The sequence below is a fragment of the Rhinatrema bivittatum genome, chromosome 1 (assembly GCF_901001135.1).
Source record: "Rhinatrema bivittatum chromosome 1, aRhiBiv1.1, whole genome shotgun sequence".
Lineage (NCBI taxonomy): Eukaryota > Metazoa > Chordata > Amphibia > Gymnophiona > Rhinatrematidae > Rhinatrema > Rhinatrema bivittatum.
In genome coordinates this window covers 278813783-278838987 of record NC_042615.1, presented here as the reverse complement: position 1 = coordinate 278838987, position 25205 = coordinate 278813783, and the positions used below count along the sequence as shown (strand labels likewise).

The 25205-nt window shown below is 47.1% G+C and overlaps 1 protein-coding gene and 1 long non-coding RNA gene across 6 annotated transcripts in view; one reads left to right on the top strand and one right to left on the bottom strand.

Annotated features, from left to right (window-relative positions):
* Window positions 1-25205, bottom strand: part of TTC31 (tetratricopeptide repeat domain 31) — a 167312-nt gene that overhangs the window by 134194 nt on the left and 7913 nt on the right. For all 3 annotated transcript variants that reach the window (XM_029595609.1, XM_029595600.1, XM_029595618.1), the window contains exons 2-5: window positions 21880-21965; window positions 7516-7615; window positions 4176-4444; window positions 3612-3695 (exon numbers count right to left, since the gene is read on the bottom strand). In XM_029595609.1, coding sequence (XP_029451469.1) covers window positions 3612-3695; window positions 4176-4444; window positions 7516-7615; window positions 21880-21965 — 539 coding nt within the window. The remainder of the gene's footprint in view (window positions 1-3611; window positions 3696-4175; window positions 4445-7515; window positions 7616-21879; window positions 21966-25205) is intronic.
* Window positions 22136-25205, top strand: part of LOC115087919 — a 37719-nt gene continuing 34649 nt past the window's right edge. For all 3 annotated transcript variants that reach the window (XR_003855665.1, XR_003855664.1, XR_003855661.1), the window contains exon 1: window positions 22136-22276. This is a non-coding gene — a long non-coding RNA (uncharacterized LOC115087919). The remainder of the gene's footprint in view (window positions 22277-25205) is intronic.

The window sequence follows — 25205 nt, the reverse complement described above, 5'->3', positions numbered from 1 at the left end:
GACTGAGCCGGCTACCAGCAGCTGTGGCTCCCAGCATTTATGTCGTCACAGAGCTCTGTTAATCCAGGACACTTCCTTCTGCTTTTGCCTTGCGTGCAGGAGTCTGCAGAATTTACTCATTCCCCCAGTCAGGGCTCCATGTTCCTCACACTGTATGGGCTCTTCACTCTGAATGTAACTTATTTAGAATTATGCAAACACAGGGGAACGATTTGCCCCTTATTCTGAACGTGGCAAAAATTAATTTGTCACCATGGGCAAATAAAAATAACCGTATGCTGAGCTGAAACAAAAAAAATGCTCATGTCTTTAAGGTTTTAGGCAATTGCCTTGAGGCAATTTTTTTTTTTTTTGAATATTCATTATTAGGTTTTTTCAGAAACAATGACATGTGGTGTAAGTAAAGAATTCAGTACCACTGTAAACCAGTTGGTACCAGTACATAGGTATACAGACTTGAAACTTAAGTCACAATGTACACTGTAAGCTTGGGCTAAACACCATAATTAGGATGACAATCATAACACACATAACACCCCATACACTTTTTTTTTTTTTTTTAGTTATCCATGTAAGCATAAGATTACCTTTCAAAAAAAGAAAAAAAATAGTTATCCTGGTTCAAAGAAAACATACCTAAGTTTTTAGTGCCTCACAGGACAATAGCTTTACAAAGACAGTGAAACATCCATCCTAATGTTATATTTTTTTTTTTATTGACTGATGGTCAATAATTGGTTTTATGTTTTCCTTTTTCCTGTAATTGTGGACTTTCATTTGAAAGTGGAAAATTTCTTTTTTTTTTATTGCTTTTTCTTCTGAAAGAGTAAATATAAATAATACAAGCATTTCAAAGAGGCCTTGCGCATCTTGGCAACCTTGGGCAAAACACCCCCAGAAAGTTTTACAATACCCATTAGCCTCTTTGCCCTGTTTCAAATATGCAAAATTGCTCTGTTTCTTGACCTTGTCTTACATTTCCCCACAGCTCTTTCGCAGGCACTGCAGAAACACTGACAATGCTGCGAATCGGCAGTTCTGAGGGGCACTCGGGGAAGTAGAGGACACAAGCGGTCCTATAAAGGTCACCAGGATCAGGAGTCATGCCAGAGGAACAGATGTGGAGGGAGTCTCGCTCCTCCCTGCACAACATGTGCCCTTAGAGAAGCCAGGTGCTGAGAACTGTATCACTAAGAAGGGCACCCAGGGGCTCGGAGTCGCTAATCCAACCTCAACCTGGTAAGAGTCAAGTCTGAGTGGAGCACTCCGCAATGTTATCTTACCTGGCATACAGCATATGCCTATAGCTCAAGCAGTCAGGACCCCCACCTCAAAATGAATGCATTGCAAAATTGTACCACAAATTCCTTAGTACTCCTAATATAGGTAATCTATACAATGCCTTGTGAAAGTCTTCACTCCCTTGTATATTTTTCACTTGCTAAAATACAAATCAAAATGCATTCAAATAGCAGTTTGTTTCATTTCACCTACACAACTGCACTTTCATATTGAAAGCACAATCAGAGAAATATTCCAAATTTAATGAAAAAACCAAAAGGTCTCAACTGCATCAATTTTCACACCCATTGTCATAGCAAACCCAAAATTAGCACTGGTTCAAAAGACTTCCTAAACAAGGCTCATAATAAGCTAGAGAGAGAGCCCACCTATATCCAATCACAGTAGTTGAGCTAATTTAAATGCTGGATGATCAATCAAGCTATTCTGTTGAATGAAGCGAATTTGAAGCAAAAGTCAAAACATGCCGAACGAACTACTGAAAGAAGAAAAAAAAAAAGGTACATTTTTCTTAACGCTTTCCTTGAAACTGTAATGTGTCTGAATAACCCTTGGGTCACTGTGGGTCCATTATTGTAAAATGGAAACAGTTTGGCATCACCAAGACACTGCTGCTATCAGGCTGTCCCTCCAAGAAGTCAGTAACTGTAGATTAAGGAAACCGCTGCAGAAAGTCACTGTGAGGCCTAAGATTACTTTAAAAGGTCTCTGGCTGAGACTGGAGAAAATGTTAACTGCTCAACAATTTAAAGATTTCTCTACAAACATGGCAAGAAGGAAGCCACTGCTGAAGAAGAGTCATAGGATGTGCTGCATAGTGTGTGCAAAGAAACATTTAGGGCACACTGCAGGCATGAGGAAAGGAAAAAAACAAAAGTTTTGTGGTCTGATAAGACCAAAATGGAGCTTTTTGATCTCAATGCTAAGAAACAGGTATAATGTAAAAACAAAGCATTAGCACCATCACTCAGTTAAGCGTAGTGGGGGTGGCATTACGTTGTGGAGAGGCTTATGAAAACTGAGGGAAAGATGGATGGTGTAAAATACTGTCAAGATCTGGAAGGAAAGCCTGTTCTAGTCTGACACAGATGTGGGACTGGGCAGAAGATTCACTTTTCAACAGGGCAATGACCTTAAGCACAAAGCAAAATCAAAACAATGGAGTGGGATCAGCAACAAGAAACTAAAATGTCATCTAGTGGCCCAGTCAAAACTGAATCCAACAGAAAAGACAGTCACAAGACTTGCAAGACTGCAGTCCACATAGGATTCCCAGCCAATCTGAATGCTTGAGCTCTTCTGCCAAGAATGGGCAAAAACTGCACTACCCCCACTGTGCAGAGTTGGTAGACCTTTTCCTAAAAGGCTCATGGTTGTTATTGCTGTAAGAGGGCCTTCCACCAAGTACTGAGTCGAAGATTGATGCAAGCAAGAATTTTTAATCTTAATTACTTTTGGAATATTTGTATAACAGTTCTTTCATGATGAAAGTGTAGAGTATGCTGTGTAGGTGAGAGAGTAAAACAAGCTCCTACTTTAATGAATTTTGTTTTTTCTTTTAAGACAGCAGAATGTGAAAAATGTACAAGGGGTAAAAACTTTTACAAGACACTATATGCACATTTTATAAATGAAGACCAAATCAGGGGTATGTTCATTTTCTGTAAATGCACATTAGACCCAGATAAAATCACAGGCGTGAAACCACCTCCTTCAACATAACCTCTCTGTGTCTCTAAGATCCACAGGATCCGATAGGGATCTTGGATATAAGCATTCCTGGAAACATAACTTTTTGGCTTGGTGATAAAATAGCTGGGGGGGTTTTTTTGGTTTTTTTAAAGTGTGAAAATGCCTCCAGCTACTTTTCAGCTTGCTTGGTGTTGTACAGCTGCCTCCACCCAGCCCATTTCTCACTTCTTGACCTCCCTCAGGAGAAGTGTCGGAATGAAGCACCTGGCTGAGGACAAAGTCTCCCCAGAGAAATGTTCTCAATACAACTTGCTGCCACCAGCAGGGGCTTACCCCAGCAACATCCACAGTCCTCCTATGTGCACAACCTCTCCAAATGGCACTGTGAAGGCCATAGTACTTAAAGGTTACCTGCCAGCATCCTGCAGACTCTTCCCCATATACTTAAGACACAGGATCTGCTTGCCAGCATGCTAGTAACAGGATTCACTCATCCCACTTCTGGGACAAAAAAATAAACAGAACTTCATATTTACGGTGTTTGGTGGGGGCAGACAGAATGGAAGCTCAGGTCACAGTTAAGGATTCCCCCCCCCGAGACAAAGAAGCACAATTACCTTCTTCTTAAGCCTTTTCTTCTCCGCTTTATTTTTTATTCTCTCTTCTTCAGCTACCAACTCTTTAGCATTTTTTTCTGCTTCCTAGAAAGACAAAGGCCAATGAGATTCCACAGCTTCTACCTATGCCACCTCCAACCCAACCATTTCCAACCCTAAAGCCCCAAACTTTTCAGGTGTTACGTTCCCATTCCCTGAACTTGTCATCCCTCTCTCCCACCAAACCCTGCACATCTCCAGAAATCCATGGTTTAAAAAAAAAAAAAAAGGCTACAGCATTTTCCCTTCTGGCTCAGTATACATCTGGAAAATCTCATCTGAAGGTCATTAATAACCAGAAGCAAGTGCCTTACAAAAGCCAGCTGATGGCCCACAGAGCATGTGTGGGCCATCAGCTGGCTTTTTAATGATGTAGGCACCAGAGGTGCCTACATCATTAAAACCATGACCTCGGGTGGCACTCACAAAAGCTTCCTGGCCAGCGGTCTCCTAGGATGAGCCAGGCCAAATCACTCAGCAGCCAGGGGAGAAATATAAGCACTCCTTTGAGAAAGCATGCCTCACCTCAGCAGTAATTTTATGCCTTGTGGGCATTTTAAAATCAAGAAACATGCTATTTGATGGCAATTTAGACTGGGATAATTCTTGAGGGTATAGAAATGATTTCTTAAAGCCGCAAAAGGTTCCTGGGGCCAAATTCACAATACTGCCATCATTTGTATAGTCATCATAATCATCCTCGGTGTCCTCATCAGAATCGTCGTCATCAGCATAATAATATGGATAAATGTCATCATCATCATCGTCAAAATAACAATGTTCCCCGGTGGTATCTGCACATGAAGCAAAGAAAGAGCGCAAGGATCCATCACAATCCACAAGAGCACGAGCAGCAGGATTGAAGGGAAATGGGGAGAAGAGAATTAAAAAGGATGGGATGGAATGAGAAACTAAAAAAAAAAAAAAAAAAAAAAGAGTTACTCACTATAGTACTCTGCAGAGGAGAGAAACTTGGTGGAGGGAGGGGAATACCTTCAAAATTTTAATAAACTTTACCAGTACAGTAAAGAAGCGTATCACAGAGAGAATGGAGAGTAGAACCCAAGGAGTATAGGATGCGGTCTGTAGAACACCCACGCACGTTACCCTAATCTATACGTGTGTGTACTGTATTTTTTTATTTTTTCGTTCAACACCAAAATAACATATCATGATTAATCTATTTTAAAACTGTCACAGATCAGAATAGGCATGACTTATCACACCCACCGATTAGTATTTATGATGAAACTATGTTACCGTAACTTGATGGCACCTGTTTAGTGGTTATATATCAAAACATATACCAACATTATTATTTGTGCCTTGTTGTAAACAGTTGTGTTGGTACCTAGCTTAACGACGGTATAGAAAAGATTTTAAACAAACAAAAATAAATAAATAATTCTGTTTGACCGTCTGATGTGACCCCCTCGCCTCTCAATCCTGTAGAGAGAGTGTTGCCACTTCTCTGCAAGGCTGTGCCACATGGCAACTTACACCACTGGCATTTTTTTTAGAAAAAAAAAAAAAATCTATATACATCTCTCTCTCTCTCATACATATGTATACACACATACACATTTTAAGCACAAATACAAATGTAAAACCTGCAGCTGCTTTAAAATAAGACAGGCTGGGGGCCTCTTACTGTATACAAAGGGGCTGCCACGTGTACACTTACAGTCACCCACCTCACCAACAGGCCGATGCAGTAAAGCGCGGCCGCGGTTACCCTGTTTCTAACCTGCTTTGTACGCACAATTTGGACGTGTATGTCTAACCCGCGATTCAGTATCCGGTTTTACGCGTCCTTACCGCTTCTTGAAATAGACGCGTATCCCTTTCCGCCTGCGGCATGTATATATGTTATGTTAGTAATCGGATTAGCTATTCCCTCCGATACAGTAACGTGCGCCCAGATTATCGCCTTTTTAACCAGCTATTTTGCCGCGTCTTTAACCTGCAAATTTACCGCCTACCCTGACCCTGGCATTAGTGTGGTGAACTTAGCCACCCAGTCCCAAACCAACCCAATCCACAGAAAAAAATGCTTCTCGCACAAGGGGGAAAAATTATTACAAAAAATAAAGCAAGGCGCAGGGCGAAAATCATTTCTGTATTACGCTCGAGCATCAGGGATTGCCAGCTTGACAAGCGTCAGGCAAGCCCCAGCAGAGAGAGTCAAAATTTCACGGGCAAACTTTCCCCCAGCCCCCGCTCACCTGCCCTGGCCACGGCCATGCAAGCCCCCAGCAGCAGCAGAAGGGCGTCCATGGGTGCCGGTCTCCCGTGCGGGTGCGCTGACAGCTCCAGAGCAGCCCCAGTCCTCTCTCCCCTCCTCCCGAGGCGTGAACCGCGGCTCCCCTGTCTCCCCGGGGGGGCAGCCGGCGGCAAAAGCGGCTTCAGCAGCCCAGGGCAGACCGGGCGCTCCCCATGCGAGGCAGCTTCCAGCAGCCCCCGCCGGCGAAGGTGCATGAACGCACGCCTGTACGTCCAATTTGGGCGCTCAAGGCAGCGAAGGTGCATGAACGTACGCCATGATCTGAGCCTCAGGAGGAGGGGAGAGAGGACTGGGGCTGCTCCGGAGCTGTCCGCGCGCCCGCATGGGAGACCGGCACCCATGGACGCCCTTCTGCTGCTGCTGCTGGAGGCTTGCGTGGCCGCGGCCAGGGCAGGTGAGTGGGGGCTGGGGGAAAGTTTGCCCGTGAAATTTCATCTCTCTCTGCTGGGGCTTGCCTGACGCTTGTCAAGCTGGCAATTCCTGATGCCCGAGCGTAATACAGAAATGATTTTCGCCCTGCGCCTTGCTTTATTTTTTGTAATAATTTTTCCCCCTTGTGCGAGAAGCATTTTTTTTTCTGTGGATTGGGTTGGTTTGGGACTGGGCGGCTAAGTGAGCGGGGGTTGAGGGAAAGTTTGCCCGTGAACTTTCGTCTCTCTTGCCCGTCCGAAGGAGGCAGAAAAATCGGAGCTGCTCGCACAGGGGCTTTGTTGCGCTCCCTGCCGCCGATCGCTGGCTGCTGGGGCTTGCTGCCGCCGGCACTCAAGGCAGTGAGGTCTGTAGGAGAACCATCCACTTTCCTGGTGGAATGACATTTCAAATGACAGGTACCAGCACACCCAGGATACTGTATAGGTGCTGTATACCGCTCTAAACAGTAAAATAGATTGCGCACGCCTTCCACTTCATGGACGTGCTTTGGACGCGGCTTGCATTTGCGTCTCATTTGAATACTGTATCGAGCGGTATGTGATCCAAACTGTGCACGCGGCAAACGAGGGTGCATCCGGCACTGCCACACTCTCTTACGCGTCCTTACTGTATCGGCCTGCAAGTTTGCCTAGTTGCCCCTCCCCCTTTTTTGGGGTTGAATTCCTGCAATCAGAAAGAATGGCATCCGGCCCTGGTGTGCCTCCTCGGGAAATTGTCATGCACTAAAAGCAGCCAAGACCCTGCCGAAGCAAGTAATTTTCAACAGGAGTTAGTGGTAGGGCTCTCCCAGGTTCCGTGAGCACAGCCTTCACGACATCCAGCTGGCCATGGGAAGCAGCATCTTGGTCTGGAAATTGAGCTCTGGTCCTTAGCATGAATGCACACAGCACTATTAATAAACCACCAGGCCTACCCAAAAGGAGACATGTTTAAAAGAAAGGAAGATCATTCGCATTTCAATTATCCGTATTGAAATACCAGAGGCTTAATATCCCAATTTTATACTGTCATGTTTGCAAATTTTCACATGCTATGTAAATAGCTATTTATTGCATGTGCATTAATATGCAAAAAATACACAGCATATTTCATTGGGAGATAAGGGAGCCAGCATCACCCCTTGGCGAAGTCAGTGGCCTTATGCCTTACCTAATACTGAATTCTCCATCAGTCCACACTGCCCATTTGCAAGGTTCTGTAATTTCCCGGCTTTATTTTCATATAGTTTCCTAACAAAATCTATCACATCCTGCAGAGGAAGAGACAAAATAAAGAAAATGGAGAAATTACTACTTACCTGATAATTTTCTTCCTCTAAGGAAGGCAGGCCAATCCACACAAGTGGGTTATGCACCTCTGCCAGCAGATGGAGACAGGGTAAAACTGACTCAGTAATGTCATGGACATATAAGCCCTGCCATTAGCCTGCTAGTATTCTCTGGAAAAGCCAAACTGTGGATAAAAACAGATTATACTTGAGCATGACTTGACAACCACTCATGATTCCAACCAAATGGTGACACTGAGCTCAGTTAAAAGACTTAACATGCACTAAGTATAAGGGCTGGTTGTGTACTTACCAGTCCATCAAATGAAGTTACAGAAATAACACTCTTCGTTGTCTGACCTAAGGGTTGAACTAAAAGTAGGCAGCCTAAGGCAGGTTATGGATTAACCTGCCTTCCTTAGAGGAAAGAAAATTATCAGGCAAGTAGTAATTTCTCTTTCCTCTGCACTCAGGCAGGCCACTATACATAAGTGGGATGTACCAAACCTACTCCAGAAACGGCAGGAGGTTGCCCGTGCTACAAGGCCACATCATCCTGGGCCCGCATATCCAAATGGTAATGCTTGGTTAAAGTAAGGAGGATCACATTGCTGCTTGACAAATCTCGATAGACAACAACCGAAGCTCCACCCATGATACCAAACTGAACCCTAGTGGAATGCGCCCTAACCTATCTGGGTAACTGGACATTGGCATCCACATGGGCAGCTGTGATGAGTTCTTTTACCCAACAGGCAATAGTTGCCTGTTTTGCCTGCTTAACCCATTTACCTCCACCACTGAGCACAGAATCAGAGTTCTTGAAAGATTTAGTAATCTTCAAGCACTGCATCAAATGCCACCTGGCATCCAAGGCATGCAACAGACAATCACATTAATCTCTATCCCTATCCAGCGTGGGCAAGGAAATAGTTTGATTCAAATGAAACTCTGAAAGCACTTTCAGTAACATGAAGGTACTGTTCTAAGCTGTACTGCCCCCAGAAATGGCTCATGGCATGAGACCCATTGTGCTGAACAGACTGCTACAAGATAAACTGTTTTCAAAGTTAGCAGCAGTAAAGAGATCACAGTGACCGAAAAGTGGGACCTGCCAAAAAAAACTCAAGATCAGATTAAGGTCCCAAAGAGGCACCAGAAGCTGTAAGGATGTAGATGCTTAAACTCCCTTCAAAAACCTGGACACATCTGGATGGGAAGACAATGCTCCACCACTGACTTGCCCCCTATAACGAGCAAGAGCTGCTGTCTCACCTTTAGAGTGTTAAGGGCCAAGCCTTTAAGCAGGCCTTCCTGTAAAAATTCCAGTATCAGAGGAATTTCAACTTTGAGAGGATGAGTACCTAGCTTCTTACACCAGCTCTCAAACACTCTCCAAACTCTAACATAAAACTAGAGATGTAGAAAATTTCGTGGCCCATAGCAAAGTGGAAATTGCCGCAGAAGAATAAACCATGTTTCAGCAACCAAGCCCTCTCAAGGACCAAACCATAAGACAAAACAGACCCGAAACATCATTCAGAATGGGCCCCCCCGATTCAATAAATCCTTCTTGACTGGCAGTCTGAGAGGACTATCCACAAGATGTCTCTGAAGATTGGTATACCACAGCCTCCGGGGCCAATCCAGAGCCACCAAAACAGTTGTGGTCTGACTCGCAATCTTTCGAATCAGCCTGCCTATCATCAGTCAAGGAAGGGAGGCATACATCCGCCCACTCCACGGCCAGACCTGAACGAAAGCATAGATGCCTAATGCCTTTGGATCCCTTCTGTGACTGAAGAACCATGGTACCTTCATGTTGCCAGAGGTTGCCAACAAATCCAGATACAGGCAACCCCAGTGTACCACTATGAGTTGAAAAACGTCATCTGCTAACTCCCACTCTCCTGGATCCAAGTCTTGCCTATAAGGAAGTCAGCCTGTACCTTGTCCTTTCCAATAATGCAAGAGGCTGATATGTCCTGGAGATGTCACTCTGCCCATGCCATGAGCGCATCTACCTCCACAGACACATAATAATGTAAGAACATAAGCAGTTTCCATGCTGGGTCAGACCAAGGATCTATAAAGACCAGCAACCTGTTTCCAACAGAGGCTGAACCAGGCTACAAGAACCTGGCAAGTATCCAAACACTAAGAAGATCCCATGCTACTGATGCCAGTAATAGTAGAGGCCATTCCCTAAGTCAACTTGATTAACAGCTGTTAATGGACTCCTCCAAGAACTTATCCAAATCTTTTTTAAACCCAGCTACACTAACCACATCCTCTGGCAACAAATTCCAGAGCTTAATTGTGCATTGAGTGAAAAAACATTCTCCGATTAGTCTTAAATGCGCTACTTGCTAACTTCATGGAGTGCCCCCTAGTTCTTCTATTATCCGAAAGTGTAAATAACAGATTCACATCTACTTGTTCAAGACCTCTCATGATTTTAACGACCTCTATCATATCCCCCCTCAGCCATCTCTTCACCAAGCTTAACAGCCTGAACCTCTTCAGCCTTTTCTGATAGGGAGCTGTTCCATCCCTTTTATCATTTTGGTCACCCTTCTCTGTTCCTTCTCTATCGCAACTATATCTTTTTTGAGATGGGGCGACCAGAATTGTACACAGTATTCAAGATGCGGTCTCACCATGGAGCGATACAGAGGCATTATGATATTTTCCGTTTTAACCATTCCCTTAATTCCTAAAAGAAAATTGGTTGTTACCTGATAATTTTTGTTCCTGTAGTACCACAGATCAGTAGAGACCATGGGTTATGCCTCCCTTTCAGCAGGTGGAGACGGAAAAAAACTTGAAAGGAACCCATAGTTAAGCTGGTGTACCTCCTGTATCCCTTCAGTATATAGAGTATCAAAGCAGAATAAAACTAGCAATGAATCAAGCAAGAACTTTAAGAACATATAAACATGTAACCGTAGTTTTCTTAGTATGCTGCAACAACATAACCGTGCACGGACTTTACAGATCCCCGTTACCCACTCCTAATCTTTGGGCGGGTCTCTGGACTGATCCGTGGTACTACAAAAATGAAAATTATCAGGTAAGAACCAATTTTCTTTTCCCGGTACGTACCCAGATCAGTCCAGACCATGGGATGTACCAAAGCTTCCCTAAACCGGATGGGACCTCGCGAGTCCCGCTCACAGTACGCCACTGCCAAAATCTCCGGGTGCCTGAACGTCCAAGCGGTAGTGGCAAGTCTTCCAAGTAGCAGCTCTGTAAATCTCTTGAGGCGATACCAACTGGCATTCAGCCCATGAAGCTGCTTGAGAGCGAATAGAATGGGCCTTCAGTCCCTCAGGAACAGGTCTTCCTTTACAAATGTATGCAGACGAAATAGCTTCTCTCAACCATCGTACAATCGTCATCTTAGACGCCTTGTGATCCTTCCTGGGACCGCTCCATAGGACAAAACAATCTGAGAGTCTGAAAGAATTCGTGACTTCCAGGTAATGCAACAAGGAATGCCGAATATCAAGCCGATGCAGCTCTCGTGTGTATTTGTACATCATTTGACAAATTAAGAAAGGCCGGAAGCTCAACTGACTGGCTTAAATGAAAAGATAAGATTACTTTGGGCCAAAAGGAAGGAACTGTTCGAAGAGAAACCTCCAAGTCAGAGATCCTCAAAAAAGGTTTCCTACAGGAGAGCGCCTGCAACTCAGATTTCCAGCGAGCCGAGCATATAGCCACCAAAAACACCGTTTTCAAGGTGAGATCCTTCAAATTTACTGCTTTAAGCGGTTCAAACGGCCGATCACACAACATTCGAAGAACCAAATTAAGACTCCATGACAGACATACAGGGGGCTTCAAATGCCTCAACTCCTCTGAGGAAACACACCACATATGGATGTGACGCCACCAAGCTACCAACCAGAATGCCTAGGGCCGCCACCTGTACCCGGGAGTTAAAGAACAAGCCCTTGGGCTAATCCATTTTGCAAAATCTGAGCAATCGTAGCGTGTCTGGGAAGAATCTCTCTCTCATGACACCACATCTCAAAAACTCTCCATTCCCTAATGTATGAGGGGGAAGTAGACGTTTTCCTGGCTTGTAGCAATGTAGTGATGACCTCCTCAGAATAGCCCTTCTTCCTCAATCTCCTCCTTTCAAAAAGCCAAGCTGCTAGACAGAAGCGAACTGCCTGATCGAAATATATAGGCCCTTGATGGAGAAGTTGTGGAAGATGCCAGAGTCGTAGCGGGCCATCCATGGTCAGATTGACAAGATCCGCAAACCTCGGAAGTCGGGGCCACTAGGATTACCCTTCCTGGGTGGACCTCTATCCTGCAAAGCACCTTGCCCACCAGAGGCCATGTACAGGAGAACTGAAGTTGGCCAGGGAAGTACTAGCGCATCAACCCCTGTGCCGTGATCCCTCCTGCGACTGTAGAAGCGAGGGGCTTTGGCATTGTTGCGCGTTGCCATCACGTCCATGTGGAGAGTTCCCCATTATCGAGAAATGATATCCATTGCTCCATCCGAGAGTTCCCACTCTCTGGGATCTATGCGCCTTCGACTGAGGAAGTCTGCTTGTATGTTGTCCTTCCCGGCGATGTGAGACGCTGCAAGCATTGCTAGATTCCTCTCCGCCCAAGCCATAAGCAGCTCCGCTTCGTCAGCTACTGCTTGACTTCTGGTTCCTCCTTGATGGTTGATATAGGCCACCGTTGTTGCATTGTCGGAGAGGATGCGAACCGCCTGATGGCGTAAGTGGGGAAGAAAGTTCTGCAAGGCCAAGCGAACCGCTCTGGTCTCCAGGCGATTGATCAACCATCCGGACTCCTCCGAGAACCAACTTACCTGTACCGAAAGATGCTGGCAGACCGCTCTCCAGCCAGAGAGGTTGGCATCCGTGGTCACCACATTCCAGTGCGGGACTTCCAGATCCACTCCTTGAGACAGGTTGAGAGGGCAAAGCCACCACCCAAGACTGGACCTGGCGTGTTCGGTGAGTGGCAGAGGGAATTGGAAATTCTCCGACTTAGGATCCCACCGGGAAAGTAATGCTCGTTGTAACAGTCTCATAGGGAGGAGGAATAGCCTAGTGGTTAGAGCAGTGGACTATGAACCAGGAGACCAAGGTTCAAGTCCCGCTGTCGCTCCTTGTGACCTTGGGCAAGTCACTTTACCCTACATTGCCTCAGGTACAAAAACTTAGATTGTAAGCCCTCTGGGGATAGAGAAATACCTACAGTACCTGAATGTAAACCGGTGTGATATCTCAATTGAGATTAATGTCGGTATATAAAAATAATAAATAAATATATATATATATGAGAAAATACCCAAGGAACTACCTCCAGCGTGGATGTCACTGAACCGAAAACTTGAAGGTAGTTCCAACAAGAACTTGTTGGAAGAACCAACAAGCGACAAACCTGTCCCATCAGCTTGTTCCTTCGATCCATCAGAAGAAAAAAAAACAGAAAACAAAACAAAAAAAAACCAACTTACCCAACCGAAGTATCGAACTTGGCTCCCAGAAATTCCATTGTCTGAGAGGGAAGCAGGTTGCTCTTAGTCTAATTGATTACCCATCCGAAGGATTTCAACAGAGCGCAGAATTGGTAATGCATTCCCAGGACCATAAAGCGAAGGAACTTCTGATGATCCTCACGAATGGGAATGTGTAAGTATGCCTCCATCAGATCCAGAGAGGCCAGGAATTCTCCTCTATGACTGAACGCAGAGACTCCATGCGAAAATGTGGCACCTTGAGAGCCCTGTTTACCTTTTTTAGGTCCAAAATTGGCCGGAAGGATCCTTCTTTCTTTGGAACTACAAAAGTAAATGGAGTGCCTTCCAGTCCTCCAATGTTCTGGAGGGACCGGCTTTACCGCTCCCAGAGCCTAAAGACATTCGAGAGTATGACGAGCAATCTGTCGTTCGACCTGTGGACCGCATGGAGATATTAAGTATAAGTCTCTGAGAGGCCAAGCATATTCCAAAGTATAGCCTTGTTCTATTATGCTTAGCACCCACTGATCGAAAGTAATTCTGGCCCATGCCTCGTAAAAAAATCAGGATAGGCAACCCCCTACCCGAGGGATGGGCCCGCCCAGTCTCATTGTGTAGTCTTGGAGGCGAAAGAGGATGAAGAACCACCCTCTCGGGCGTTTCTGCGTCCCTGAAAGGACGAGGACCAGAGGTTTGGTTCCTGGCCACCGGTTGGCGCTGTACGGCCGCTTGTTGCCTGTTCTGCCGAAACTTCCGCTGTCCCCGAAAAAGAGAGCGGGATGATGGGAACCCTCTGGAGGGTCTCCGTCTTTCCCCTCTGGTAACTTGTGAACTTTGTTCTCCCCCAGGGACTTCAACAACTCCAATTCCTCTCCAAATAAAAAAACCACCTTTAAATGAAATAGCACCAAGCTGAGCCTTGGATGAAACATCCGCTAACCAGTTGCGAAGCCACAAAGCCATCTTGCGGACACTGCCAACGACATGGTGCGAGAGGAAGTATGGAGCAGGTCATACAGCGCATCCGCCCCATATGCCACTGCAGCTTCCAAATGCTGCGCCTGCTCCAATTCATCCGGAGGAAGATCTTCTCTGGATGCCAGCAATTGCTGTACCCAGCGCAGGCTCGCACGCAGCATATAGCTGCTACACACCGCCGCCCGGATACCCAGAACCGACACCTCAGAAATGCGTTTAAGCAGTACTTCCAGCTTGCGGTCCTGAAGGTCCCTGAGAGCCGCCGAGCCTGCGACTGGAATAGTAGTCCGCTTGACAACAGCTGAAACGTCTACCTTAGGGGACCGTAGGAGTTCCAGGAACTCAAACACTAACGGGTAAAGCTTATCCATAGCTCGACCAACCCTCAACCCAGCATCCGGAGCATCCCACTCCCTGGTCATCAGCTGCTGAAGCATGTGATGGATGAGAAAAGCCCGGGTCGGCGTTCGGAATCCTGCCAGGACTGGATCCACCAAGTCCTGCGGCGGAGCATGCGGGGGAAGCGCCACCCCGAGCTCAGAAAGAACTGCCGGAACGAGAGGTTCTAATTCCTCTCTCTGGAACAGACGTACTACCTGAGGGTCATCGCCATCCAAGGTGGTCTGTTTCCCCGGCTCATCATCCCAAACCCCCCCCCCCTGCAGGGGGGAGGGAAGTCCTCTGCAACTGCAGCCGCACTGCCGGAGCAGCTGAGCCTCCTGAAGCCACAGCGCCTTTCAACTTTGCGACCCATAGAGATGCGCTTGGCTACCTTGGGGGGGGGGGGGGGGGGGGGGGGGATGAGGTCCCCTACGCAGGTCTCATGGGCAAAGCACCACCTTGCGGAGACCTGGAAGCCAAAAATGCTTTATGCATAAGGAGGACAAAATCTAAAGAAAAAAGTATCAGAATTCACATCCTGTCTCCTTGGGAAAACAGGATCCTCCTGCAAAAAAATCATGGTCCTGATCTAAAGTATCATCAGGACTAGCAGGGACCAGTGACAGCGCTGGGGGAAGCTCCCCCCATAGCCTTTGCTGCAGAAAATGTGCTTAAGATGGCCACCGTCCCTGCACTGAGGGAGGCAGCGGGAGCAAAACACCAGCCCGAGAAAACTGCGCAGCTGGTTCTCCACATGCCACACATCGTGGCATGTGTGTGTGTGTGGGGGGGGGGGGGGTGAAAGACAGCCCAAAAACCGTGAAAAATGCGGCAAGATTCATAATTAAAAAAAAAAAAAGCAGCGATTGCGATGGGGAGGGGTCCTGGATTGCAGCAGACCAAAAAAGAAAATTTTTCAAAAGTTTGGATCCCCCCCCACACACACCCACCCACCCATGTCAGGAACAGCATGAGGTAAGAGAGGGACTGGACCATCAGTAATCTCTTCCCCTGCTCCTTACCTGTCTAGAGCCCCATGGGGGTTACCAACCCCAGCTCCAATAACCTGCCATCAGAGAGGATGACCCTGCAAGATCTAACCACCCCCCTGGGAGGATAGGGAACTCTGCAGAAGCGGGGCGGAAAGACCACCTTAGCACCCTTATCTTCTGGCAGCCTGTTTCCTTTGGATTCCCCCAGGGACTTAATCAACTGATCCAGGTCCTCCCAAAAAAGCAGTTTCCCCTTAAAGGGAAGATTGCATGGCTGATTCTTGGACCACATGCCCACCGAAAGGTTGCGCAACCACAAAAGTCTGCACGCCGCCGCCACCACTGAGACCATGCTCCTGGCCGACCTATGCACCAAATCATACAACGCATCCACCACATAAGCCACCTCAACCTCCAGGCAAGCCGCCTGAACGGGACTAAGCGTAACAGACAAGGCCTGTTCCTGTGGCTTCTGAATCCAGCACAAGCAAGCCCGCTACATCATGCTAGCACACACCATGGCTTGCAGACTCAAGGCTGACACCTCAAAACATGCACTTTGATTCAATTTCCATTTTGCAGTCCTGGACATCCTTCAGAGCGGCGGACCCAGCCACCGGAATCGTGGTGTTCTTGGTCACCACAGAGACTGCCGCATCCACCTTAGGAGTCTTCAGGCACTCCAAATGTTCTTCCATCAATGGATAAAGCATCACCATCGCCCTACCGACCTTCCAACCCGCTTCTGGGAAGTCCCACTCCTGGCTGATCACCTTCTGAATCTTTTTAGGCAATAGAAAGGCACTAGGCGGACCCCGCAGCCCATGCAGGACCAGATTAATGCCTTCATTTGTCCAACTCTTCCGGAGTCAGTTTCACCCCTAATTCCTCCAAAACCTGAGGAATGAGGGGACAAAGCTCCTCCTCCTTAAACAGGCAGACCACCCGAGGGTCATCTCCACGGACACGAGCCCCGGATCATCCTTGTTTCCATCCGAATCCGGGGCCTGACCCCCATCCTGATCCGTGTCCAGATCCGCTGGATCCTCCAGATACCTAGGGTCACCTTCTGCACAAACGCCCTGGAACCCCAGATGCTTAAGCAAGTCTCCAGGATCCACCCACCAAAGCCATCCTAGGTCTTTTGGGCAGCACTGGTCTTCTCTCCCTGGATCTCCTCACACCTGCACCCTTCCTAGCCCAGAAAGCCTGGTGCACCAGCAGGACAAATTTGGGGAAAAACTCCTCTGGATCTTCAATCCCCTGCTCAAAGAGACTAACCTTCAAGTCAGACCCCCCTTCCTGGACTGCTTACGACCCCCGCACCTCAGGAAAGAGAGGAGGAGGGTATTCACCGGACTCCCGGCCGGCTGGGGTCCCCTGGCTGTGATCCCTTGCGGCTACAGATACAAAGGAGACACCCTTCTCCCTTTGGCAACCGCCGTGGCCCCCATAGACCAAGAGGTCTTCCTAGCCTTGGAACCCTTAAGGGAAGATCCTCCTCCCCCGAGGCACAACCTGTGTAGAGGGAGCGGAAATTCAAACGGGCTGACCAGAGCCCGCAGGCAATGGCAAGCCTCCATGTGTGGCTTGTCTGCCATGAGGCCCACGATCACCATGTGGTCCAAGTGCCCCGCTGCTCAGAAGGCCGCACTGCATGGACTGTACTGTTAAGCCGCAGGAAGCGTGCGATCGCGCCGACAAGCAACACACGTGAGAAAAAACAAACAAACAAAAAACAGTGGCAGCCTGAGTACCGTGAGACCAGCATGGCGTATTCTAAGAGATTTCCCTGCCGGGGAAATACACCAAACACGCGGCACTGTTCATCCTCATTCCCCTGCCGAACCTAGCAGCTCCCGCCGGATCATCGCCTGGCACTAAACCTCAGGCTGATTTTCTTGTCTCTCTCCTCAGCTTCAAGTCAAAAAAAAAAAAAAAAGCGCTTAAATCAAGGAACAAAAACTGCATAGACAGAGCAACGGGCAGGAGGGGACTTTAGAAGACCCAGAGTGAGCCAGTCCCCTGGCTGTCAAGGTCCCCAGAGGCAGCAGACCACAACAGCCAGGGGTATCCAACCCCCACAGTTGCCCAGCTCAACCCAAAGGATGGTCCCACCAAGAAACCTAACACCTCAGAGAGCTGATCCCAAACTTCTCAATCTCCCAAACTCTTTCAGTCAGAACTGCAGGTTTGCAACTCTATCTGCTGGAGACAGAGAAATACTGATGGACTGCAGGTGGCGCTCTCATTTATGTAGCAGTGCCTCAAAGTGTTGTTCTCTGCCTCCATCTGCTGGTAGGGATGCAAAATCCACTGGTCTGGACTGATCTGGGTATGTTCAGGAAACTCAAGTCCCTATCGGAGTCATTCGAGGTATCGTGATCCACATCCCCAGGAACAGACTCTCTATGATGCTTGTCCACAGTGGCTGACAAGTGGGAACCACAAGCACGCAAACCTTTCTTTAAAAGGTTGCTTCGCCTCTACTGGGCACCCCTGCAAAAAAATCCTGCAGACCCTGGAAAAATTCCACCCAGAAAAAGGGGATCTCCAAACCAGGGCCCGTAGGCCGAAACTGGACACTCTTCAACCCTTCTGCTGGAGATGTCTCTGTCATCAAGAACAAAGGGGGAGGGGATCCATCAGCTATGTTGCCTTCCAACCCACTCCCCCGTCGAGGGAATGGCCCAACATTGGCAAAATCCAAAGTGGCCAAGTTGCCTTGAGCATCCAATCAGCGCTGACACAGGCAAAGAGAAAGTGATGGCTGGTATGACAAGCCTCACAGATATGCAGGTGCGATCGTTTTGTCTCCAATGCTATGGTCTTTCTGCACATCCACCACCGGTGTCTGGGAATACATAAACAAATACGCACCCAAAATGTAGGCTGCTGTCTACGTGCACAAAATGCCCCCACACACAAAAACGTGCACAAATATAGGCCGCAGCCTTACTCTTGCACGTACATGCTTACATCAGAGCACCGCCGGGCATCAGAACTGCATGCACATGCCTGCACGCGGGAAAAAGTTGCCACCGCGGCCTACCATGTGCCTGACAGGACCAAACCTGAGAAGCGGGGCCTAACCAAAGGCTGCTCAACCCGCCAAATCCGAGCCGCCTCCGCTCTGTACTAACTCCCCAGAGAAGTGAGAAAGAAAGGGGGGTAAAGATACAGAGTCAACACCAGCAAGTGAAGAACACATGGTAAGGAAAAAGGAGTGGGGATGGGGGACTGAAATTTCCCTACTCTTTTTTTTTTTTCTTCCCCTGAACTCGGCCCTCCCTGGCTAAGAGCATGATCAGGTCACGAACTACGGAGGGAGGGCACAAGCCTTCACTGCCGAGTACTCCCTCGTCTGCAAACTTTTTTTTTTTTACTCCAAGCAGTCCCCAGTAAGGAGATGCTTATCCACCATTTGCTGGAGATGGAGAATACTAGCAGGCTGAAGTCGGGGCAGTGCTATATGCCTGCAACTTCAGCGAGTCAGCTTTACTCCGTTTCCGTCTGCTGATAGAGGTGCACAACACACTTGTGTGGATTGGCCTACCTGAGTGCAGAGGAAACGTTTTATCACAATGAGAACATGGGACAAAGGCCAATGTAAAGCATTTGTTGGGGTCAAGGTTGAAGGTAAGGGTGGGCTAATCACCACTGCCTGACACCCAGCACACAGTGTGCAGGGGAATGGTGGCTGGTCTGTTGCAATCCACAGTGCAGGGAGACCTGCTCCACCCTATTCATTTATTGGGGGAATAAGAGACAAAGATTTTGACTTGCACACAATCGTAAAGTCTGTACATGCTCTGAAGTAGGTTAACAAGTGCGGCGAGGGCGACTTATGAGAACCGGTTATGGGTTAGACAGGGCAGCAGTGCTGTGTGTTTCAGAGAAAAGCCAAAAGCAGGGCTGCAAGTACTACCAGCTCAGAGGGGAATCTGCTCCTGCCTCCATCCACTATGGATTTCCTCAGCTGTGCCCATCTCTCTCACACAATCTCATGATTGCCACTTACAATTTGCAAATAGGTAGTATTCATGAGGGCAGGTGATAACCAAATTTGTGAGAAGCTTTAAAGAGCTTTGCTCCCTTCATCAGGTCAATGTCATGGAGGGGAAGGAACCACAGCTGTCGAAAGCTAGTCACAAGCATAGTAAAAGTTAGTCCAGTTAAAAAATAACTATCACCTACAGCTTGTTTACTGACCTGTGTATCCAAGCAGACTAACATCAACCACACTATTCTTAACAAAAACAATTCAGCAACCCTGAACTGCTGCCTGCTTTCATCCAATTTTATGCAACATCGTATGTGATGCATCAAAGTTCAGTTTGCTAAAACAGCATTATCATATATTCCCACCTAACACTCTGCACATTCAAGGCCCGATTCACTGTCAGGAGTTACAAGGGCTTCCCCTCCAAGGGAGAACAAGGATGGTATCTGGAAAAGGCCAAGGGGTCTGGATAAGCAGCCGCTTGGAAGTAAACTCACAGGGTGCAGAGCCTGGGCAATGTCTTCACCCAATGCCATGGTCATGCCCCATGGGTTGAGCCCACAGGTGCAGGCCTTAGCTGAGGCTTGGCAATCTGTGGAGAACCCGAGGGTGCAAACAGGTTGACGCTTGGGCCTAGGTGTGGATCAGGAATCTGGCAAAGATCTGAGGTCAGTCGTGAATCAGAGGTCAGGTGTTACGCAGGAATAAAGGGCTAGTCTGACAGCATTTCCAAAAGCAAGATCTCAGAAAGTGTGTCAAGCTTCCAATCGGGGGCCACACTCAAGGCTGGTCTAATTGAAAGCTTCCAGGAGCATGGACTACTCCTGCCAGGTAGACCAGGTAATTGCTACCAGCACGTTCCAAGATCAGCCAGTCCAATGGTTAATCCTGAGAGCTTGAACCCAGAGCTCAAAGGGTTGGCTGGTTCAAGATCTGCTATTCTTCACATAAGTCTATTCTCCCATTCTATGGGGAACTCGCTCAGTAAATCCAGCCCTTGATATTTTAAGGAAAAATTCTATGAAATTAAATTAACACAGCTATCAGTAGTTAAGGACCACTTGGCCCATCCAGTCTGCCCAGTTTCCCCTTCCAACTAGGTCACTGCAGACCCTACTCATCTCCAGTTATCTCCACTTCTTTGCCTTTCCTCTGTCCCTCTTGGTCTCCAGCAGGCCTGAACTCTGTCATATTTTGGGCTGCTACTATCTCTGTTGGTGGGTTTATTCCAGACTTCTAGTACCCTCTCAGTAAAAAAAAAAAAAAAAAAAAAGTATTTTCTTCTGACCCTCCCCAGCTCCATATCAGTAACCTTTGTCTTCTCTTATGGAAAATACCACCAGCGTGTACTCGACTGAAGCCTGCTGAATAATTTAAAGGCATCCTTAATGCAACAGTGCCAGCAGTTTCCCAGGCAGCAGTTACAGCAAACCCTTAAAAGTCTCCCTGTTTTTGTTCTGATCTCTATTTCATGGCTTAGGAAAGAAACGCCCATGAACTACCAGGTCAGAGTCCCCTTCCTGCAGACTCTTCTGCCACAGTTTTTGTTATCTTGAATTTGTAAATGCTTACCGTGCCTTATGGGGAGGAGTGGCTTTGCATTATAGCAACTAACCAGGAAGCGGCTATGGTACTGGGGTCCTGAACTAAGCAAAAGCTGTACAGAAGACATGCATGGGGGATAAAAAAAAAAAAAGGTACAAGGAAACGAAATGGTAGTCTACTCAGAAGCCACTCACACCTTGCCAGAGGTCCAGTAAGCTGAAACATCAGGCTGATTCTGCACAGCAGAACCTGATCCCTGCAAGAACAAGAAAGTCAGGATTCCCCCTTTGTGCTACCAACTCAACTGTAAACTTTCTAAAATGGGGCTACGGTGACACAGGCTCTCATTGGCAGTTACCTAGGTATTTCCTCGTGTTCCTACCCCCCCCCCCCCTCCTCTTCTAGTCCAGGGGTCTGCACGATTCCCCTTTGGGACAGTGGCTAATACGCTTTCATTCCTGGCATCCTAGGGACTGCGACTGTCCTCTCTTTGCAGCATCCCCAGCCTATCCAAAGTGCTGGCGCTAGGTTAGGGAACAGAGACTGGTGCAGCTCCAAAGGACGGTGTTTTAAAACTTTCTTCCTGCATGAAGCAGTGTGGGAACAATCCCTGCTCGTCAGCAGAATGAAAACTGTGGTCGCAAAAAAAAAAAAAAAATCAAGTGTGCACGTCGGGAGGGAGGTGGGAATAAAGATCAGAAAGGCAGCAAGTTCAAGAGCTACAGAAATGCTGGCTTTAAAGTCTACTCCCCGTTTCTGCTCACCTCACAGTCCCCCAGTATTAACCTTGTTGCCACGTTCAACAAATTACTCAAGAGAAAGAGAGAGAGACCAACTGCTAGACACCTACCTCCTCCTTCAGGTTATCTTCCGAATCATACTCCCAAGGTTCATGCTGCCTTGGGGAGGCAGAAGTGATGCGAGCAACGGTGCTTCCTGCAAAAGAGCAGCACACAGACACTGAGCAGTGAGAAAGAGCCCGGGCTCCGTCAGTCAGAGAAACGAAAGTGAAAGTCCAGCACTGCTCAGGGGAGGCATCACCCACTGCAAGCCTCTCCTCTTAACAGGCAGAGGGCGGCGAGATTTCCAGAGTAACATGAAGAAAGCGTAGCAGATACATGGAATGGCCTGCCCAATGAGGTCATGGCAGGGGCAAAAAAAAAACTCCAAGACGACATGGGACAAGCAGCAAAAAGCCTTAACTGGGAGGAAAGAAATTAAGCAGGCAGCCTAGGAGAGACACACAGGTACCACTACTAATTTCTATAGTTTTATTTGAATTGCTTGCTTCAAGCTTTTATGGATATTTTATTGCACCCATCTTCAATCTTTGTAGAATGCAAGAAAATTATTTTTAAATAAAATGCTACCAGATTACATACAGCACTGTACAAATGCACGCAGTACAGTAGCAGCTACATGGCGCTTACAATCAGCTCGGACACAGACAAAAACAAACGGGCTTCAGAAAAATGCATTTATTATAGAAAAGGAGCTCAAAACAGCAGGAAGTGACGAGAGCGTGGGAAAAGGCTTTGGTGATGCGTTCCCTTCTCCTTACACCAGCAGCCACTGCAATTCCCCAGCTCCGTAAGCAGCAGCTGCAGCCTTCCCTCACCATCCTCCAGCCACAATTCTCCCTGCCAGCTGCCGCCGCTCTGTCCACATCCAAGTCCTGTCAGTTGGTGAAACTTTATTCTTGGCAGAGGCTCATCGGCATCTCTTCTGGTCAGGGCGCCAGGGTCCAAAATCTTATCTGCTGGGGAAACCTGGCGTCCAGAATCTCTCTCGTTCTGACCTCCTAAGGTTGCAGGCTGAGGGGACTGACCTGATGACAGTCGGGCCGATACCCTATTCTGTATACAAATTAGGCCCGGCGGTAAAAACAGGTAAAAGGAGGCGCTAGGGACACTAACGCGTCCCTAGCGCCTCCTTTTGGACCGGAGCGGCGGCTGTCAGCGGGTTTGACAGCCGACGCTCAATTTTGCCGGCGTCGGTTCTTGAGCCTCCTAACAGCCACGGGCTCGGAAACCGGAGGCTGGCAAAACTGAGCGTCCGGTTTTCGACCCGCGAGCCGCCTTCAAATTTTTTTTTTATTTTTTTTTTTACTTTTTTAAACTTTCGGGACCTCCGACTTAATATCGCCATGATATTAAGTCGGAGGGTGCACAGAAAAGTAGTTTTTACTGCTTTTCTGTGCACTTTCCCGGTGCCCAAAGAAATTAACGCCTACCTTTGGATAGGCGCTAATTTCAGAAAGTAAAATGTGCGACTTGGCTGCACATTTTACTTTCAGAATTGCGCAGGAATGACTAATAGGGCCATCAACATGCATTAACATGTTGCGGGCGCTATTAGGTTCGGGGGGGGGGGGGGGGGATGCATGTTTTCGGCCCCTTACTGAATAAGGGGTAACGCTAGCGCGTCGAAAATGCCCGTCCAAAGGAGGGTTAACCGTGCACTCTACTGTATCGGCCCGAGTGTTAGCTGCTGAGAAAGGGGGGGGGGGGGGGGGGGGAGGGACAGGAGTAGCAAGTTTGGAAGAAAAGAAGTTCTCTCTCGACCCTGTTAAAATGTAAAAGGAAAATGGAACATTCAGGTGGAAACGTCACATAAGCAGGCTCAGATGTGGAACTGCACTGTGGGTGAAAGCTCTGGTGCAGAGGGGTGGGGAAGTCATCCACAGATGGTAATGAACATTGTGGGAAGAGATCAGGGCGCACCAAGGGAAAGAGCGTAGAGAGAAGGGCGAGGGTGCCTCTCCCATCGCACTTATAGTTTAACAGGAGAGCCAAGACTGGATGGAATCCTGATATGCAAGAGAGGACAGGGACAAGAAAATGACTACTAACAGTGCTGAAACTAGTGGAAGGATGATGGAGAAGGAAAAAAAAAGACAGACTCCTGGCTGTGGCCTGAGAACCATGATGAAGACTATGGCAAAGCCCATCTGCTTAGAACATAGAGGGCAGAAACCAGATTGAAGTGGATCATGAGTAACTCAAGATGCAAGAAGTCAAGGCAGTATGGATGAACGTCATGTTCAAGTAGTGGATGTGATACGGAGGAGGGAACTGGAATGATAGTTAGCAGGGCAGGCCTAGTGAAGGGTATTTTGTTTTTTTTGAGAAGGAGTGGAAGATTTTTCAAGGCAGCAATTGCAATGAAAAGTGATAGAATAAGGATGTGACAGAAAGTAGGGCAGGTTAGCAGAACAAGTAGTGAGTTTGGGGATGGAGAGAAAATAGGTAGTATCCTCCTCTGATTTCAGACAAGGAATAAAAGGTGATGAGGGCTACTGTAATTCCTTATATGCAGGCTTCTAGCTAGTACCTTCCATGTAATGCAAAATAGGGCAAAATTCCACTGCCCGGATTCTAACCTGTTCCAGGATGTGGGATCATATCACTCCCATATTCTCAGCTTTGCAATGGTGGCCAATATAATAGCTGATTTAATACAAGTTAACATCTCTAGTATATAGATTTTTGAATAAATTAACACTCTCCTACTGTTGTATAAACCTTCCTGATCTCTTCGTTCAGCGAATAAAACATTTACTTGAGGTTCCATTACCGAAACTGGCTCATCTAGATATAACAAGGAGAGGGCCTTTTCAATGTTGTAACAAGAAACTGCCTCATCAACAGATTCTGACAAGGCTGTGGAGAGGAGAGAGGATAGTAGTGAAGAGGATGCAAGAGTCAATATGTTTTAACACACCGAGCTCTTGATGGAAAAACCTGAAAACAAATTATGATGATGAATAGCCTGGAGATTCTTAAAGGTGCTGGTGCTGACTGAACTGCACTGTGGGGAAGGGTGGTTGAGTATAAAAGTTATTACTGAAGATATATATTAGATTCCAACATATATCAGTGTAATAGCAAATAAAGGAATTATATAAAAAGTATAGATTTTAATCAAAGTCTTATAGCTCACTTAATTAACATGAACCTTATAACATTTGTAATTAATATTATAAGTGAGGGAGTTACTGAAATCTTGCACTATAAAAGCAGAACAATTTTCACCTGAAGAAGCCAAATTATGGCAAAACATATTGAACCCTGATGTCGGGAAGGGAAATTGAATTGGGAAAAGTTAAATAGAATGAATTGGGAAATTTCTTTTGATGGGAATTCAATCTTGTGGTTATTGGGTTTGGTAATATAT